Raw genomic sequence first — 18,985 nt, 5'->3', positions numbered from 1 at the left:
TTCAAACTAGTCTCTGAAATCCTACCACCTCTGAGACAGCTGGGATTTCATCCTCATTCTTTGGTAGGGTGTCAGAAATTGTCCTGTTTAGCCTCCAAGCACCCAGACTGCAGAAGCTTCCCAAGGCCTGTCACTGAGAGGCCTGTGGAAGGACCCTCCGTGTGGTGAACAAAACATTTCACATTCCTGCATAAAGGTCCACCTTCAGTTTTCTTCTCCACTTCTTAGGGTAGGTACTACTGTTTTTGTTACAATTACATGTTTTACTTGACTAATTTGATACTGTCTTGGGGTGTATCTCCATCTCCTCTACAGAGAACAGTAAGTGGAGTAAGGTAAGAGCAGAAGACAAAAGAACTGAGCACTTCTTGTGCCAATCTACTTGTACAGGGTATGAGGCAGCAGAGGGGAGAATCTAGAGCAGAGGGGGTTGTGTGGTTGAGAATTCAGTTATTAAAAAGTAACTGCGCAACAACCGAGTGAATTCTTTCATCGCTGGAGACACCCTTAGGCAGACTGCAGTCACTTGTACTCTCACTGCAAATGACCCGTAAATCAGTCATACAGGGAATATTTTGTCAAACCTTTCTTCAAAGCCAAATAAATAAAGTAAGATACAAAGATGCTCACTCTTCACTTATAATTTGCTGTTTTCATGAAAGCAAGGACATTTACACTGCTTGCACTGCACAGTGCCATTTAGTGTCCTAATGAGCAGTGTAGCTGCTGCCAGATTCCATACGTGTATGCTAACAGCAGAACCTGCCAGCAAAAGGCAAACAGAGCAGTCTTTCCCTCTTCAACAGCCACTTGAGAGTGCTGAATATGGTTAGACAGGCAAGCAAATGAGTGACCAAAGGTACTGTACTCAATTCTGCTCTCAAAAAGGTTTCCTTCTGGCCCTAATAAGAAAAGAGTAAATGTCCACCCTGCTCCCACCAGAGTAAGGTCAGTTTGCCAGTCAGGGAGGATGACTCACACCCAGGTGGTGTGTGGTCATTCCTCCTCAGCTGTTGCAAACTGCAGTCTTCCCCACCCCTGATCAGCAGAGTTGTGCTGGTAAATGACTTCAAAGAGCGCTTATACAGCAGCTGGTGGGCAAAGACTACTAAGCTCAAGAATAAGCAGTTTGAGGAGGTGAAACACGGCAGCAGAAGTACTTTCTATTTTCGTCTCAGTATCCTTCCATCTTTTTGGTTGCAGTACTGATAACTAGTTACATTTTGCTAAGGGAGCCCTCTCTATCATCTTATGAGATGATATTCTCAACGCCCAGAGGGAACAAAGCATCAGGAAAATAAACTAATGCTTTGCATCATTCAAGCCCTCTGCAGTTTAAATCCTTGAGTGCTTGCAACTTTACTGTTTCAAAGACAAACCCAGGCTCTACTTCAGGCAAAGAATAACACTAAACATGCAAAGCAGGAAGGTATTTCAGCTGCTGACTTTGTTACAGATGGCATATTCTGAAAATAGGATGAAGTCAGCTTTTTGTGATTCTGATTGGTCTTTAGGATGTTTGCCATTACCTTGGTAAAAGGTAATGCTTGACAAAAGACAGGAGAAGATGGTAACAGTAGTCCAAGAAAACATGGCACAGACAATTAAAGATTGGCTCTACTGGAATAAGCAGTGCTAACTTCCTGTGACTCAGATCAGGAAAGATTTTAGGAAGTATATTTACCAATTGGATGTTTCCTATCTTTCTCCTAATTTAACACTGTTTTCTCCCCCACCTTGCATTTCTATGCACGTCTGCAAGGTTAAATATAGAATAAATGGCTTGGTTAGGGTTACAGCTATGCCTTCATTTAACCTAATCAAGAGATGAAGACTAAACAGTGAAAGCTTCTGCAGAGGCAAGCAATGTGCATGCAGAGTGGCACTGCAGCTTCAGGCTGCAATTGCAGTTGGCTGTTCAGTGTTGTACCTGGCAACTCTGCTGAGGCCAAAGCATTTCAATATTTTGGGAGTAAGGATTTTTCTTGTAGAATTCTAGCAACAGAGCTTATTTGATTTTCTGATGCCTTATGGTATGAGTGCAGCATGATATTAAAGGATAGTTTTGTTAAAGCCTTTGATCATTTAACCAGTGATGAGCGCTTTAAAAATACAGGAAGAAATGAAGGTGTAAACAGCAGAGTGGAATGCTACAGAGAATAAGCAGATCTGCATAAAGGCAGTAGTATGTATTATCAACTATAGTATCAACAACAGTTAGCTAAGTATTTCTGAAGATATTTTAGTAATTTCAATTGATCTGAAGGGTTTTGATATTTTGCCCTCAATTGTTCTATACTAGTAAAATTTGAAAAACTTTACTAAATATATCAACAGCTCACAGCACCATAAGGAAACTAGTGCAACTGTACTTGCTCACATCAAAGCTCCAGCTAGATTAGTACTATCTCTCTGCTAAAGGTCACTGGGAGACGCCGAGGGGAAGGGCATAAAAAGCAGGGCAAATGTAGTGTAAGAGATGCCTTTCCCAGTCTGCATGGGAGTTATGGCTTCAGGAGTTCAGTAATCCTGGTGCACCTTCATCCCATGCAGGTTATGCACTGTTATGTAATATTAGTGGTTTTTTTCAATACAGTTGTGCATTAAAGTAGAAAATGCTCTCACTTGTGGCTTAGACACCCTCCTCAACGAGGCGTCCCTATTTTTATGTGGAAATGTGGAACCTGGCTATCTTCAGCTAACAAATTCCATGTCTAAGCATATTCAGAAGTCAAAATTAAAAACTTCTGCTCTCACCAAGCCTAAGAGAATGCACCAAATCTTTTTTTTTTCAATAGGGAAAGTACAGAACTGCTAGTGTTCAGTTCAATTTCTCTTTATTCTCTTAAGTACAATTATAGCATTTGACTTTCACAAATGATTGTGATGAAAGATTGTTCATGAGATTTTGTTTCAAAGGCTGCGTGTGTGAGACCGAATGCTTCTAGTTCTTGAAAAATAACAGTCTTTTCATAGGCCTTGCATCTCCTGGAAGCTATTTCCATTTATTCTGGTTGCTGACAGATTACTAAACCTCAGAGACCCACTACATAATGCATTATAATACATTATGCTAACAAAGGCTATTGTCATGTGTATAGTAATCTGCAGGGTGCCAGACTGATTTGGTTTTCAGCACTCCTAGAAAACTACCTATTTTTCAAGAATTCATTGATAAATATAAAGCACAAAATAGTATCCCAATGAGCTATGAACAACCGTACAACTTCGCTAGATTTTGTGCAGTCTTCAGTAAGAAAAAACAATGGCAGATGACAGAGACATGGTATGGCTCTATGTTCCTCAGAAAGAAATTAAAGAATCCAAAATGGATGTTTTTAAAAATAGGTTAGACATATGCCAACCTGGAATGAGTCTGGAATAACAGATTTTATTGTGGAAGATAGTTAACCTGGTAAAGGTTATTCTGTGATGAAATGCAGTTCCTGTTTTTCTTCTACAAAAAACCCCTCAGCAGATGTTTCATATAATTTGTTGAATCTGTTATATTTGCAGAAGTATGGTTATCCAAGTGAAATGTTTTACCCTAAAAATATTGTTCTATGTATGTATTGAGGCTTGTAGTTTAATTTAACCCATGCCTTGTTCATTTCCGATTACCATTTATGCTACAAGGTGCCCAGTGAGGGCAGAGGAAACCTACTTTGAAAATTATTACACATCTCAACTTTGAATTGCACCTCGGGTCCTTGGGATAGTATCAGCTAAGTTTAGAACTTTTACTAGTATGGAGGAATAGAAATCGCATGATTTAGCCTTTTGAACTGAGCAACAAACAAATCAAAAAGTGGACTGAGTCTTATGTGGTTGGATCTCCTGATTTGCCAAATGTCTCCATGGTCTCCCTCTTTCTGACATAAACAGAACTTCCATAATTCTGTCTCCTTTCAGAGCTTGTATTGCACAAGATGGGCTGATTTCACAGATATATTTTTGACGTCAAGATAATATCTTGTTCTAACTAGCATCCGTGTCAAATGCTGGATTTCTCTTCTCTGTTCCAGTAATCTATTTTGTAAGATGTTGGAAAAAAAAGTAGTTTAATTTGTTAGTGCTAAATAGCGTTTTTACAGTTATTTCAAATCCATATCTTCATCAACCTTGAAAATTTAGTTCTCTAAATGACTACATAGTACTGGAGCTTTTCACTCAAAATCTTACTCTAGCATCTTATTGTTAAAAGAAAGGGTACTTCTGTATTTTTATTATAAGTAACGGCATTTTGTAACTATTAACTCCTTACTAGTAGTGAAACAACAGAGAAGTTAATAGTTACCCCCCTATTCAGATTCCCCTTGAGGTGTGCTTCCGTGTTGAATAGAGGTGTGGCACAGAATACAAAGTCCTAATACCTCCTGAAGCTACCATGCACCTCTCAGGCAGTTGAAAAATACAGAAAGAATTCAACAGGGTTCTTATGAAGGAAGGCGATGCAGCTACTCATTGATTTACACAAAGAAGAGCTTTTGTGTTTTATTGTGGGCCAAGAAATCATAAAGTCCAGGTTTTATCACAAAGGCATTATTGCCTGTTGATGGGAAATTTTATCTAATTTACTGTGAAAATAATCAAGTAAAAACCTTGTTGTCTTTAAAGACTTAAGTGGTGTTTTTCAGTTAGATTGGTAGTTGTTTTCTTTTCTTTTTTTGAAGCACAGTTCTAGAAACAACCATAAATCTCTGGAATCTGTGGAGGAATCACTGGGTTTCACACAACACTACAGGCCAGCATCACTGCCTTGTTACAGAAGCTTACTGCATACCAAGACCCGGTGCTTGCCAGAATGAGCCTGCAGACTTGTGCTATCTTTGCTGTATTTCCTGTCAGACAGCAGCCTTTGCAGAGCCATGCCTGCAGTTTTGAGGAATTTTTGATACACACCAAAAAACCTAAATTCAAAATCCTAAATTGTTTGAGATTGAGGCGTTAAGTCACGGACCACAGAATATTCTGAGTTGTAAGGGACCCACAAGGATTACCATGTCCAACTCTTCAGTGAATGGCCCACACAGGGATTGATCCCACAACCTCAGTGTTATCAGCAGCATGCTCTAACCAATGGTGAACATCTCAGGGCCAAGGTTGCTGCAGTCTGATGCTCTGTCGAGACACATTATGATGTGTGTTCATGTGCCCTGCAACTCAGAAAAGGTAAGAAACTGGGTCCTTTTCTTGTGTGGGAAATGTAAAGTTTTCAGGAACAGGCTGTCCAAAGCCCCAGGGAACTTGTTCTGACACCACAGCAGACACTGCTCTGTGCAAAGGCTGGACCTGATGAAGGTCCTTGAGGCCTTTCCAACCGGAAAAATGGTGTGGTCCCATGAACCAAAAGCCCGGGATCTGTGAGCAGTAAAAATGTCAGACCGCAGTCACATCTTGAAACTGATTTATGATAATGCTGATGACTTGAATCACAAGGACATTCTCTGACAATGATGATCCCTCAAGTGCATGCAAGTCAGTATAGATTTCTCTGAACTTTGTGTTCTGTGCAGGGGGTGTAAAGTGCAATCAGCCTTCATAAAATTTGTAAAGTAGCAGGGGAACCAGAGCCTGCTTGTGGGAACACCCCCTAACTTTATATCTCCTCCTGAAAGAATTGGTTTATACATCTCTAAATTTCCACCCACCTCCCCCAGCTTTCCAGAGTGACAGAGCACTATGTTCTTTAGAAATAAAGGCACGTCCAGCAGCTGCACAGTTCACTGATGCTCTGATAGCATTAACATAATGACACATCTGCTTTCTCCCCAGCTGCTGCTGAAAGTACTTAGGTGGTATTTTCCATGCTGGGTTGGGTCACTAAATTGTTTAAGGTAGTCGTTATATCTTCCCAATGAATTATGCTGTTTAATTTTTTTTACAGAAAGAAGAATATTTTACTTCACTTCTAAAAAGGCTCAATAAACCAAAGATGTCAGATTTCTGGTTTCTTTTTGAAAACTGTCCATCTCCCAACTTAGCAATTTTCTTCTGTCCCAAGTTTTCTGCCCCCCTTGCTACTCTTCCTGCTGTGAACACAGAGTTTGAGCAGAAACATTGCTGCAGGGACAATTTTTGATGCTTCCTTTTCTGCCTGCTCCAGCCGCTCATATGCAAAACAGACTCTTTGTGTGAAACCTGAACAATCATGAAGGAGACATTAATCTCCACCTCACTGGAGCAAACAAAAAACCTTTGTTCCAGGACAAAGGCTCAATGCAGTACCATGGATAGGACAAGGCTCTTGGGAGGATTTCATAAAGTCTGCCTCTAGTGGTCCCGCATCTTCCTGTGCAGACAGGAATGATTCCATTCGTGTCTGAAACAATTTTTTACTGAAATGGGAACTAAACCTGACCTTGAAAAAGTGAAAAGCTTCTTGAGCAACTATCGGCCAATATGCCATTTTCCAATTGTTATTCTTTGCCAATATGCCATTTTCCAATTGTTATTTTTTGTGCCAGTAGCCTGAAGATTAAAAAAAAACAATCTTGGAGCTAAGAGATGGGCAAAATCAAAGAAGTCAAAACAAATTGCTCCATTGGATGAGTAGATGAGGTTTTATTACTCTAAAAGCTGTCCTTGACCTTCATCTGGTCTACAAAAGTAAAGTCAAAATACAACAGATTAAGTCTTAAAAGTTAGTGCTGTTTTTTTAAAGTATGGATATTCTTGATAAGACTTGTGAGATCTTTTTAATACAATAAGGCTGTAATGAGACCATTGGTGAAGTAAGATTTGAGAGTGTTGGAGAAGTTTGAAGAGTTGTCTGTGTTTTTCATGTTCTTTCTGTGTACGCTCACAAGAGATAAGGACCCTGAACTCCGTCAACCAGGGAATTTCAAATACTGGTGTAGTCAGCAACTGGGGTTGTGTCCTCTGAGAAGGACCAGATTGTTGTTGTGACATTTATTCCTGTGGATTTTACTCTCTCTCAGTCCAAATTTGCCATGACTTTAGTAAACCTTTGATAATAAAGCAATGCAGAGATGCAAAACAAAGACAGCCAATAAAAGATAAGAAAAAATGAACACAAATCCAGTGGCCTCTGCTATGGCTTCAACTTCTGACACAGAATGTCACAGGTAGATATGGTGGCAGCAAAATATAGTTCCTAAATACATTTCATAGAATGACACAATATTCTTAGTTGGCAGGGGCCCACAAGGATCATTGAGTCCAGCGCTGAAGTCAATGACCTGTACAGGGATTGATCCCACAACTTTGGCATTGTTAGCACTCTGACCAACTCAGCTTGTCTCATTTTCTTTCATTTATCTTTAAACTCAGGAGGAAGAACTACAGAGAAGACTAAATAAAGCTATAGAGGACTTCAGTTCTGAGAAAAATATGGTTTGTACTGTTTCTTAAAGAGTCGCTAGCCATGACTAAGCTCTTCTTTGTTATATAGAAAGGTATTCCTGAAAGTAAGCAACAAATACCAGGAATGGAGATACACCACAGTAGCTACTCTGAGGTCTTCAGGGGTAATTGATTATTCTCACAAGCAGAAAAGGAGATATTCAGGAAAAACTGCAGTTCAGGAGAGCTGTAAGCATGACCTTAGACAGGGGAGGATCCACCACTGCTTTAACCTGGATGAACTGGACAATATACTATAAAATTTGACTGCTGTAAACAATGTGGAAGGGGAATGAGATTTGGCAGTATGAATCTGCAATATGACATTGTGGGATGCATAGAAAAAATCAATTATTATTAAAACTCTAAAATTCTGCAGTCAGACTTCCTAAACCCACCCCCATCCCCCCCCACCCCCCCCCCCAAAAAAAAAACATATAACCTTGGTCAACCTTAAAAGACAGCAAAGGCTCACCCTAGTTAATGCAGTAACACAAGCCACTTTAAGAAAGTTGGCTCTTACATAAGTTTCCATTTATAAATTCTAGTGCAGTGGTTGGTAACTGACCTTCTGGAACTACAACACTGCAAAGCATAGTGCCAAAAACATTTGTGCTTTGTCAAAACACAAGCATTTAAAAAAAAAAAAAGCATTATTGCCATCAGAAACTTCCTGCTCCAGAATTAAAATTTGTGATTTCTACAAAGTAACTTAGTTTGTGCAATGTTTTAGCTTGAGCACATGAACACGGATAAATCCACAGATTTCCTTGTTCACATGAAAGAAATCATCATGATCCTTTTTTTTAAGGTGTGGCACAGCTGTTTCTTCTGGTAAGGCAGAAATGCTTACAGTAGCCAAATCCTCAAGACAGAACAGATAAATGAGGTTTCTAACTTGACACAACATTGCATTCCCCATTTGCAGGGAAGATGCTCAGTATCTGAAATGCCAAGGAACTTAAACATACAGCTTGTCATCTTCAGACCATGATGCTATTCCCTAGGCCACGAGTCAAAAATTTGTGAAAAAATGAGGCTTTGTGAACTTTAGTTCCTTTTATATTTACTTGTTCAGCTGCTCTTCTGCACCATCACTGCACAAAGACTACAGCTCTCTCTTTAGTATTAAATATGCTCATATTTCACCACACACCTTTCCAGTACCACACCTTTTCTGAATTCAGACTGGTCCTTGTGGGCCATCTTCAGAATGCCTGCTATCTGTCATTTCCATAAGAGTTGAGATGGGGAAGTGAGGAGTTTTTAGCATTGCATGCAGGTTAGATGTAAAGCCCAGTAAAGAAGGGCTAAATTAAGGATCTCAGAAATCCCCACTTTGTTCAGATTTCAGCTTGTGAACTAAGAACCAGTATTAGCAGCCTGAATTGTTTATAGCTACCAAAGCTATCCAAGTTGCAACTACTGAGTGATGTTTTCTGGTAGCAATCCTCTCAATACACTGAGGAAATACATGGCATCAGTCACAAGGAAACAGAAACAGTCACCTTTTCTTTTTTCTTGCTCCCTTTTTCAGCATCTAAATCACTTGAAAGAATGGGGATGAGGCAGCAGGTACTTGGCTAAAGGACTTGTGAGAGTGTAACAGGAATAATGGAGTAAAAACCCCAAGAGTTTCTTGCATGGGTCAGAATTGCAAATCACTTTGCTCCTCTCTAGGCTGATCATTACCAAACTTAATCAAATGAGCACACACAACCCTTCTCCCCTGTTGGCTTAAATACACAAAGGTGAGAGCATAAATTCAAGTCTTTCTACGTTTTCTTGCTACCTGACAGTCTAACACTGATTTCACAGTAGTAATGGTAACTGACCTTATTTTCTTTTGGGAAGGAGAAAAACACTATCCAACATTTTTGTGAAAACTTGTTCACATGTACTGCTTGTGGCAAATTCTATTTTAAAACACTCCTTTGCATACCCCCTGGCTACGGTGAAGCTGCTTAAGGCATTTAAAAATTAATCTCGGGTCAGGCCCTGAATGCAATTTTCTGTATCTTGGCCTTCCAGGTATTTGATCTCCAAAGTTGGAAAGAAAACAGAGAGTGTGGTACTTCTCTAGCTACTGCAGCTTAGGAAGTGCTTTCATGGTGGCTAAATGCCATGGGACTCCTGGGACCCAGTGGGAGCTGTGCACTGCAGAGAACTGCCATGCAGTTATTTCATGCTAAGGATTCTACCTTCAAAAGATTTCAGTGATATGGGAACACGTTCCTTGGCATTTTTCAACATGCAAGCCTAATTCATGTTATCCTGAGTGCAAGCTAAGGGTACCTAGTAGGCCAGCAGTCAGGCTGGCTGCAGAGATGCAATGAATTCTTTCACTTTTCTCCTTTAACTTCTGTCAAGAGTTGCTTTATGTCTCATTATTTAGCAGACAGCATAGTTGAAAACATCAAATACATCACTCTAATGCATGTAACAGCTTCACACAGGATAGTTTATCAGGTGGAAAATGAACTTATTTGTAAGTGCAGAAAGGGATATGAAATGGTATATTTATTACACTACAGACTGAATATTTGAGAGCAAATGGGCCTATGAAAACTGTAGAGTCTTTAGTGTCCCTCACGGGAAAAATCAGCTGCCAGACTTAGGGCTGGGAAATATGATTTACTGAGTTCAACTGGAAATTGAACAACTATTGAGTAGAGCGTTTGCACAGCATCAGGGAATAAGTCAATAAGGCAATGCTATTGCAATAATACACTGAGTTGTATTGAATATTCTCCCTATATTCATTCTGACTCCAGTAGTACCTGCCAGTGCTACAATTCACTGGCTGGTGGAGCCTTGCTGATCAACTTGACAGAAGAGTCAGCAGCCAGTACCTACTTGGCAGTTCTGGCATAACCAAATCCAAAACAGAGAGCAAAAACTCAGGCATCTCAAGTTGTCTTGTAAACAGACACGGCTTTTTAGCCTGGATGAAACACAGTTGCTACTCTTCCACAGTGTTTGACTCTTGCTCTGACAGAGTTAAGCAGGAAGCAGCAACTACTGAGTCTTGTCTTCTGTGCTTCTCATGCTTCTCAAGCCTGTTACACTGGCTTCCTTGTTCTTGATCAGGGTTTTCTTAACTCCTAGGTGCTTAACTTCAGAACATAACCCAGTAGATGATGACTGAGAATTAGGAAAATGATGGGATGGCTTGCAGTAAACTGTTGTCAAATGGAACAAAGACTTTCCTCCTCCCCTCTTCAGGCTGAAACTGATCCCATCACAGGGATCCATCAAGAGAAACCCAGTGACTCTGGACCTCACCCTGCTGCTTTCAGGTGGAGATGGTGTCCCTCTATTGAATCTTTCAAGTCTATGGTTCCCAGCATCTGTCTCTCTTTTTTGCCCACGTTTGGGGAGAAATAAAAGATACACAAGCAAACAGGTTAAATGCTGCAGCTTAAACCTTCTGATAGTTATAATATAAAACCCCTCACTTAGAATGATACTGAGTATGATGACATGCTTATCAGATACATACATTATACATTAATCTATGAGATGAATATAGCTGCCAAGTGATGGTAGTTTATGCTACAGCTACAACTGTGCTACAAGTTATAATCACTGGAGAGCTGACAAAATTTCTGTGTGCTGCTCTTCCTAAGGGTCTCATAATTACCAGCAAATGAAAGAAACAACACTTGCCAGTAGTAACTCCTCAAACTACAGTTGCTCATCAGCAGGAATCCTTAGAAATCAGAACTTTTTAATCCTCCGTCAAAAGAACAAGTTACGAATCTAAATAATATACACTATTTACAAAAAAAAAAAAAATCTAGCTTTTTATTGATAGAATCTAAGAGATTACCTAACAAATAAAATAGAAAATAATTTTACTAGTATTAGAAACATTTTGAAGTTATCATTAGACTCCTCAATTATGAGCAATTTAACTGAGGAGTCAATAAACCAACCCTGACTGTAAAGTAGGTGACATTTTGACATGTATTGACACACACACACACACACACACACACTCAACTCTCAGGATTAAGCATACAAGCCAGTAAACTGACCAGTTGTCTGCTTCTAAGTACATTACATTTAAACTTTCGCTGAGATTTAAATCTAATGCAGGTGACTTGGAATTTTAATTTGGTTACCACAACACAATGCACATTAATCTGTTCAGCTGAAGTGCCTGAATAATCTCTTTCATTGAAACTTCATGGTGATGGTTATTTTTATTTATTTTTTAAGAGATTTAAAGTTTTCATTAGTATGTTTGTAACAAGCAAATATGAAATTTATAAATCTTGCATAAATCACACACACATACAAGTGTAAATGTGAACACCTCTCCATGCTATATTTTGTCTTCATTCTTTTGGAATAGAAAGGAATGAAAAATGACAGAGCAAAACTGAACATCTGGATTTTGCTTCTTAAGCAGTGTTAACTAATTAAATATAAAGCAGTATTCTATACAATTAGCTTCTGCCCTTGAAAACTGCTACCTTCTCCAATTGTCCATAACCATATGTTCATTAAAAAAAAAAAAGCAAAGCAGGATTGAAATTCCTTTTCAATAGCTGGAAAGAGCTTTGAGCTGTTTCTAGTAGCACACATATTAAAACTTCGAGGTACTGTGCAGCTCTCCTGCTGTACATTATCTTGGTGACAGATGGATGAACATGGTGTGGTGCACACAGCATGTCACCCTGGCACCTGGAGCCTGTCTTAGTGGGAAGAGAAAACCTATTGTAATCTACAGAACACTACAGAATATGAAGATAACCAGCCACGTGTCTTGCTGACACTTCAGCTAATGTGAACCATGCAGCAACAGGAGCTGGTGTTTGGAACTGTATCCCACAAGCCACTGTGGCCTGCCCCACAACTCAAAGATGAACTAAATTGCACAGTTCTCAAACTACTGCTGGAAGAACTGATTGCTCCTTCCCTGCTGTAAATGAACAAGTAAATGCAGACTATTCAGGGTCACTTTCAGTGACAGAGAGCTAGGGAGCTTTCACAGTGCTAAGAAGCTGCTTTCTCTGAGCAGCACCCTGCATGTTCCCCATGCAGTGACCTGCTGCCAGCCGCGCTGAGCTGGCCGTGCTTTTACCCCAGCACAGCTACTAAAATGAGGGTGCTCAGACCTCATGTTAACTAAGACATGACTTGCCTTCCAGCATGATTCTGACATGTGAATGTTGCTACTGTCCCACTTTCCCAGAGCTGCCTGCACAATCGATGGCTCTCAGCTCAGGGCACATGGCCTCACACGCAGACATGTGTGAGGCACGGCTGTGGCCACACAGACGAGGCTGCAGTGGCTGCAGGAAAGCAGCCTGAGCCCTCACAAAGGAGACCTGTCTTACTTTTGTACAGCAGCACTAACTACTGATGTGAAATCAGCCTGCAAAGCTTTGCAGTTCAGAGGCAGATGACCAAACACTAATCACGTGGCTGCCAGCAGCTAACATTAGCCAGGGAAAAGGACCTTAACTGAGTGCAACTTCTGTGTCATCACAGAAGACTTAAAAAAGAGCTCAGCTGGAAAATGGGGAGAAAATTGAAAAAAAAAAAAGAAGAAAGAAAAACAGAAAAAGAGAAAGGCAATTTGGCAGTATCTGTGCCCCATCACGGGCTGCCTTGGAAAAACCCCTGAATTTTGCACTCTGGTATCCAAACTCAGAGACACTATCAGTATTCTAAGAAAACCCCTTGCTAAAGAACAGCCTGTTTGCTATTACTCCCCTGTATGGCAGGGTTCCTTTGAGTAGCTTGCTCCTCACAGAGCCTGCCCCTCTATGCACAGCTCATATGTGAGGGAGTGCTCTCCCCTGACAGAGCAAACCTTTGCTGCAGTGGAGAAATGCAGTAAATTGGCAACCAGACAAATTACTCTGGCATTTCTGCAGTGCTCTGAGGCTGACATATCCCCCAACCAAAGGGATATGGGCTACAGATGTACCACTTTTCTCGAGTCTGTGTCTTCCCTTAGTTTACAGCTGTGCAGCAACCTCAGGGCTGATCTGCAGGGCCATCTAAACAGCATTGAACCAAAATGTTTTCTTTTTCAAAAGCCTGATCTGCAATGGCAGCAGCACTGGCATTTGGAGCAGTATTTCTACTAATATATGGAAAGAAGCATTTTTCCCGAAGTGCCTACTGGCAGTGAAGTAGCAGATACTGGCAAACAGCATTATGGACACCCTTTGAACTGCATGCAAATTACCAAGTACAACTTACTTTTTAAAATTAGAATGGTCCTTTATTTTTACGGAAAAACCTCCCTTCCCTCCACTACACAAATTTTACATTCAGTTGCACAGTCACAAAACACGGCTTTGGAAGGAATCCCCACTTACAAAAAAACCACATCAATGTGACTAATCACAACAGCTGTCTTACCTATCAGGAGTTTAATGGCTTCTACTTAAAACCTTTAAATAAAACAGCTTGTCTGCACATTTTTCACTGAGCAATACAACTAATTCCCGTTTTTTGAAGAAGCAGCTTTAATACCCTAGCATTAATGGCAGCTTCAAAGCCATGAGATACTACTTATGATCATCCTTGAAAGAACACCAGTGCATGTTGCAAAGTTAGCCTGGAAAGGCTCTGGTATAGCCTTTCAGATCCCATGAGGATTTAACAAACCATGAAGTTATGTTTCTTAACAAAACTATGCCTTTTTTTCTACTCTGACCTAATAATGTCTCTACCAACAACAGTGACAAGATGTTTCTCTTGCAGTAGTAGGATTGCAGTACTTCTTGTGCAGGCATGACTGGTCTGTGGAAGGAGGTAGGACATTTTTCTCCTAGTTCTATTGAAATAGTATGCCTTTGATGATTGAAAGTTTCCCAAGGTTTTACATTGGGAAGGTACTTCCCTGCATGGCTGCTGCTTGTACTTAAAACTTCACCGTTATTTTTTCATGTTGTTAATGGACTTCCTTTATCCTTACATCTTCTGGAATCCTTCTACAGATCATCTACTGGAAAATACCTTTACATGACATGTCTAAGTACTGGATTTGTTTTGTCTTATCAGCCTGGGAGCCCTTCCCTCTGACCTGAAAGAACAGGATGGTACCAGTGGTGATGCCACTAGTCTGACTCCCATGTAGAAGTCGTCGAAGTAGAGCCTCTGAAGAAAAACACAGCTATCACCAATGGCCATGGGAACTCACCTGGCTACAACAGAGGCAAATTTGAAGTCTACTTCCTTAGAGCCTGTGGCACACATTAACATGAGTCATCCCAATATCTGCTGAGTTTGTGTGCTGAAGCATTTGCAGGCTCATGACTTTGAATACAACTGAATCTTTAGAGCTCATGTCTATTTTTCTGCTCTGCCCGTTGACAAGCAATCCTAAGAATCTGTCACTAGCAGTCAAAAATAGAAATGGGACAGGAAAAGTTATGGACCTCAAAAGTGTTTCTGGAATTTCATTGCTGGCAGATGTCTCATGATGATCTCATGAAAGAACTGCCCTTGAAAGTAAAATGAGAACTTTTGGATGCAAAACCCCAGGAAGTCACAAAACAAAACCTAATTGAGGTGATTAAAAATTACTCTGAAGAGGATAGTGATGGTAATGTGAAAAGCTTGTAATCTATCAGAACCAGAGTAACCTGATAAATATCATGGGGGATTAAGAATACAGTCAATTCAGAGAAAACTCTGAGATTGAAATAGTATTCTCACAACAACTTAGAACAAGGAAAGCTTTCCCCTTTGTGGGTCTGTAACGACACTGACAGACTTTGAGGGAGGCTCCAACTGTAGAGAACATAACTTTGGTCTGGAACAGGACACAAAAGAAAACCTCAAGGCATGTGATGGTAGATAACTAGAGCTAGGGTCTCATGGAAAGTCTCCAGACAATGGCCAATTCAGTGGAGGCATATGTCTCTTTCTTGCTGTAGGAAATACAAGTTAGAGCAAGAGCTGTTTATCTCTAAGCCTCATGAAAAGAGGTCAAGCATAAAGAAATTAAAAGACAGAGGAGATGCCACATTGGTTCATACAATTCTGTCTTTGATGGTGGCCAGTTGTAGCTGTTTAGGGAAAAAGTATAGGAAACAAAGAGCAGAAGAAATGTAATTCAGCTATGGATGTATTGAACTGCTTCATTTTCAACTGTGAAACAGCACAGAGTTCTGTATCTCACATTCTCAGGTGGGGTGGAGATGGTTACAAATACTTCTGGCTTGTGTGCTGTAACATTTCCTTTGACATAAATTAGTTTCTCTTCATGCATAAGCCATTTGCAGCTCAGACATAAAGGTTCTACACTAAAATGAAGGGGAGAGAGAAATTCTGTCAGCACTCCCATACTCAATAGTAAATTGGTGAATGTAGGGAAAAGAGAGTTCCAAAGCAGCCAGGTACCCCATGGAAAGTATGCAATGCTGAGGGTAAACAACAAACCTGTCTAGGCTATGAGTAGATTCAATTGTAGGACTTTGAGCATTGTATCCTAAAACAACTGCCACATTTCCCAAGTACTTCTCTAGCGTAATGAAGGACTTCTTCTATGAAAAACTTATTTTCTAGGTTCTCAATTTCTTTTGTCCTCTAGTGCAGGTACTGTGTTGAGACAATGTCCTGGCCCTACGCACTAATATAAATCATCCTTTATAGAAACAGACATTGGATTTACCCCGGTCCTGGAGCAGATGCTCCATTATTTGCTATGATTCCCACCAGCTGCAGTTTTCTTCCACAACTGCCTGTTTGTTGCTAAGAAGACTGCAGAAACAGTCCAAAATGAAAATGCACTGTATTTATGTGTGCAAATTAGTCATTTTGAAACATGGCAGGCTCAGCAAAATTTCTCCCTGAAAATCATCCCCATGAAATGGCACAGATTTAGATCATTTAGTCAGTGTCAGTATCATCTCCGAGATTCCCTTTTTAGTTAATTTAGAGAGCAAACAGAACAAATGTGCATCAAAGTACCCCCACATGAAAATCCAGTGCCAGGAGAGGCAGCAGGGAGCAGCTACTGCAGGGTCAACCCATGCTGCCTTTCTCACCATGCACAGTAAATGAAAAATGCTCAGGGACAGGCTGCCATCCCACTGCATGTGACACAAATGCAGTCTTTTGTCTTCCTGACACACTGGTTACCTGAAGTTTTGTTCATTTAAAAGAAGAAACAAAAAGAGATGAAAAGAAAAGCAGGTCTCTGATATCTTTTTGCACGGGAGTCTGATTTGAAATGAAAAGTAGTGAAAATAAAATGGAGTAACTCCAATCTTTTAGATATGTAGCCTGAGCTAATGACAGCTGATTTTCTTGTTACTCCAATACTATGATCACGCTCCCTTCTCCAGATAAAAGCAAGACAACTTCACACAACAAGACAACTCACCTTTCTTAAACTGCTAGTGCTTTTAGCATTAGGTAGAGGAGACAATTCTCTGGTGGAGATGAAAACCACTAAGTTGAACAAAGGTTTCTTACCGTTAAGGACAATGCCATGCAAACAAAAGTGAACTTCTTGATATGTGTTGCTGTGACGGTGCTGTTGGTGTTCACCAGTTTATTGCTGGGGTTATTCTAGGGCAAGAGAAAGAGATAGCGAGCATTAGCTTGGCTCCAGACTACCAGGAGCTGCTGGCACCAGGGTCATGTGCTGGACCTCACTGTCTGTGCCTGTCCGTGTCTGCCTTGGCTTGTTTGCTTTATAACCCAGAGCTTTCTGAGTACTTTGTACCACTACGGAACATTTTCTGCTTAAACTGACTGCAACTGCTGCTATGGTCACTGAGGGCTGAGTAATCTCCCTCCTTTTCCAAAGAATAAGTCCTATTTAACAAATTCAGCTTTGAAAAGCTCTTTCTAAGAAAACACCACATGATTTTTTTAAACCTTATTTTAATGTTTGTAGCATGTTTTCACAGGAAAAAACTGGATTTGATTCTCTTTTACCACAAATTGGTACCAAATCAAGAATGCAAGCATCCTTACTGATCCAATTAGACAAGCAGGTAATATAAACAAAGCTTCTGGAACAGCTGGCTCCATTAATGCAGTTTAATGAACAGAACATAATTAGGACTATTAGATGTTCCACCTTGAACATGGGCTCTGTACTCACACGGCAGCAAAGTTTTATTTAAAACAACAAAAGCCTTCTTCCAAATGTCTAATATAGCAAATGAAGCTGAAGATTTAAAATTGACCTGGGGGAATGCATAAAAACCAAATAAATGGTCTGTGAAAGGAGAGGATGGGATATCAAAGCAGGTTACCATTAGGAGCTCTTAAAGAAGAGGCTCTTAGGTCATCTATTGCATTTACCCTGAGACACATGAGTTTTTGCACCTGATGAAAAAACCTGTACCATGAGATGTACATTTATACACCCTAGATGTAACTTGGGTAGAACAGCAGTACCTGTCAGAGAGTCAGCCTTCTCTACTGGACTTACACATAGGAGAAATAGAACTATTGCAGACACATTTGGGGAGTGGAGCACTGTGAACAGTAGATTATTCCCCACACATTTGGGTGCTTGATGGAATTTTGCAATTTAAGGCTTTTGTTCAAATCAGTGCAGCAATTGGACCTAGATAGCCCCATGTTCCTGCCTAAATACCTGCTTGGAAGTTTGGGTGTTTGAAGATGTAGGCAACTCAGACCCCAAAGCAGGAAGCCACTCCATCTGACCTTTTTGGGAACAGGTTATGAAAACTCCCTGTAAACATTTTTTTCATGCATCTATTACTATTAATTGTGTTTCTAAAGAAATACTTTGCTTTGCTGTTAGTTTTCACAGATATGAGGATTAGCTTTGCTTACATCACTCACCACTGTTTAAATGAACTTTTTGCTGCACGGCTCAACTTCCTAACAAGCCTAAAATAACAAAGAGGAAATAAAGCACACCCAAAACAAGCCATCCAAAAGGACTGCTAAGAAAAAGCTTTCTCATTTGTTTGTACCTCACTGCTGCTATCCTTGCCCTTGCCATACTCTGCCCTTTGCTCCATCTCTTGACCACATACTATTTGTTCATAACTCTTCCACACTATTTAGTTCTCAGAACAAAATACTATGGAGCAAAACCAATTCCCATCTAGTCATCAGATAAATAGCATTCACAAATCTCAAAACTGGTTTTGCACTGAGTCAGGTGGCAGGGTCCATTAGGAGCAATGGCATTACTACCATATAAAACAGCATACAGAGCACAGAACTAGCATATGCCTGCTCTCTTCCAAAATGTCAGTAGTGACCCTTAGCCTGAATGCAACTGCTAGGCCATGGGGTTGCTTTGGACACAAAGTCTCATTAAAGACTGAAGTAGGATTCTGTATCTCTCTTACAAATGTGAAGAGAGATAATGATTTCCCTTGTGAAGACAATAATCTTGAAGAGGGGCATCTCAAATCCTATCAGTCGGTGTGCTTCTGATGGCCATCAGCATTGCCAGCCTCCTCAATAACTGGAATAACTCCCAGAAAGAAAATGGGAGTTTGAATGCAACACACTCTTTTGGCTTCTGAAAATCACAATGGACACCTTACAGGGTCCAGATATAAAAAAGTGTTTCTATCTGGACTCCTCTGTGAAAGACTTATCTTATGGAAACAAAGCTTTTGGAAGGCACAGTGACACAAGGTGATGC

At 40.3% G+C, this 18,985-nt stretch overlaps 1 protein-coding gene across 1 annotated transcript in view; it reads right to left on the bottom strand.

The window, feature by feature from the left end:
• The window catches only part of ANKH (ANKH inorganic pyrophosphate transport regulator), a 106,645-nt gene that overhangs the window by 14,635 nt on the left and 73,025 nt on the right, over positions 1-18,985 (bottom strand). Inside the window, exon 8 of the mRNA XM_064428221.1 lies at positions 16,816-16,911. Within this exon, the coding sequence (XP_064284291.1) occupies positions 16,816-16,911 (96 nt within the window). The remainder of the gene's footprint in view (positions 1-16,815; positions 16,912-18,985) is intronic.

Source organism: Passer domesticus, chromosome 1 (genome assembly GCF_036417665.1).
Source record: "Passer domesticus isolate bPasDom1 chromosome 1, bPasDom1.hap1, whole genome shotgun sequence".
Taxonomy (NCBI): domain Eukaryota; kingdom Metazoa; phylum Chordata; class Aves; order Passeriformes; family Passeridae; genus Passer; species Passer domesticus.
Note: the sequence above shows the minus strand (reverse complement) of the source record. Positions and strands in the feature narration are given on the sequence as shown.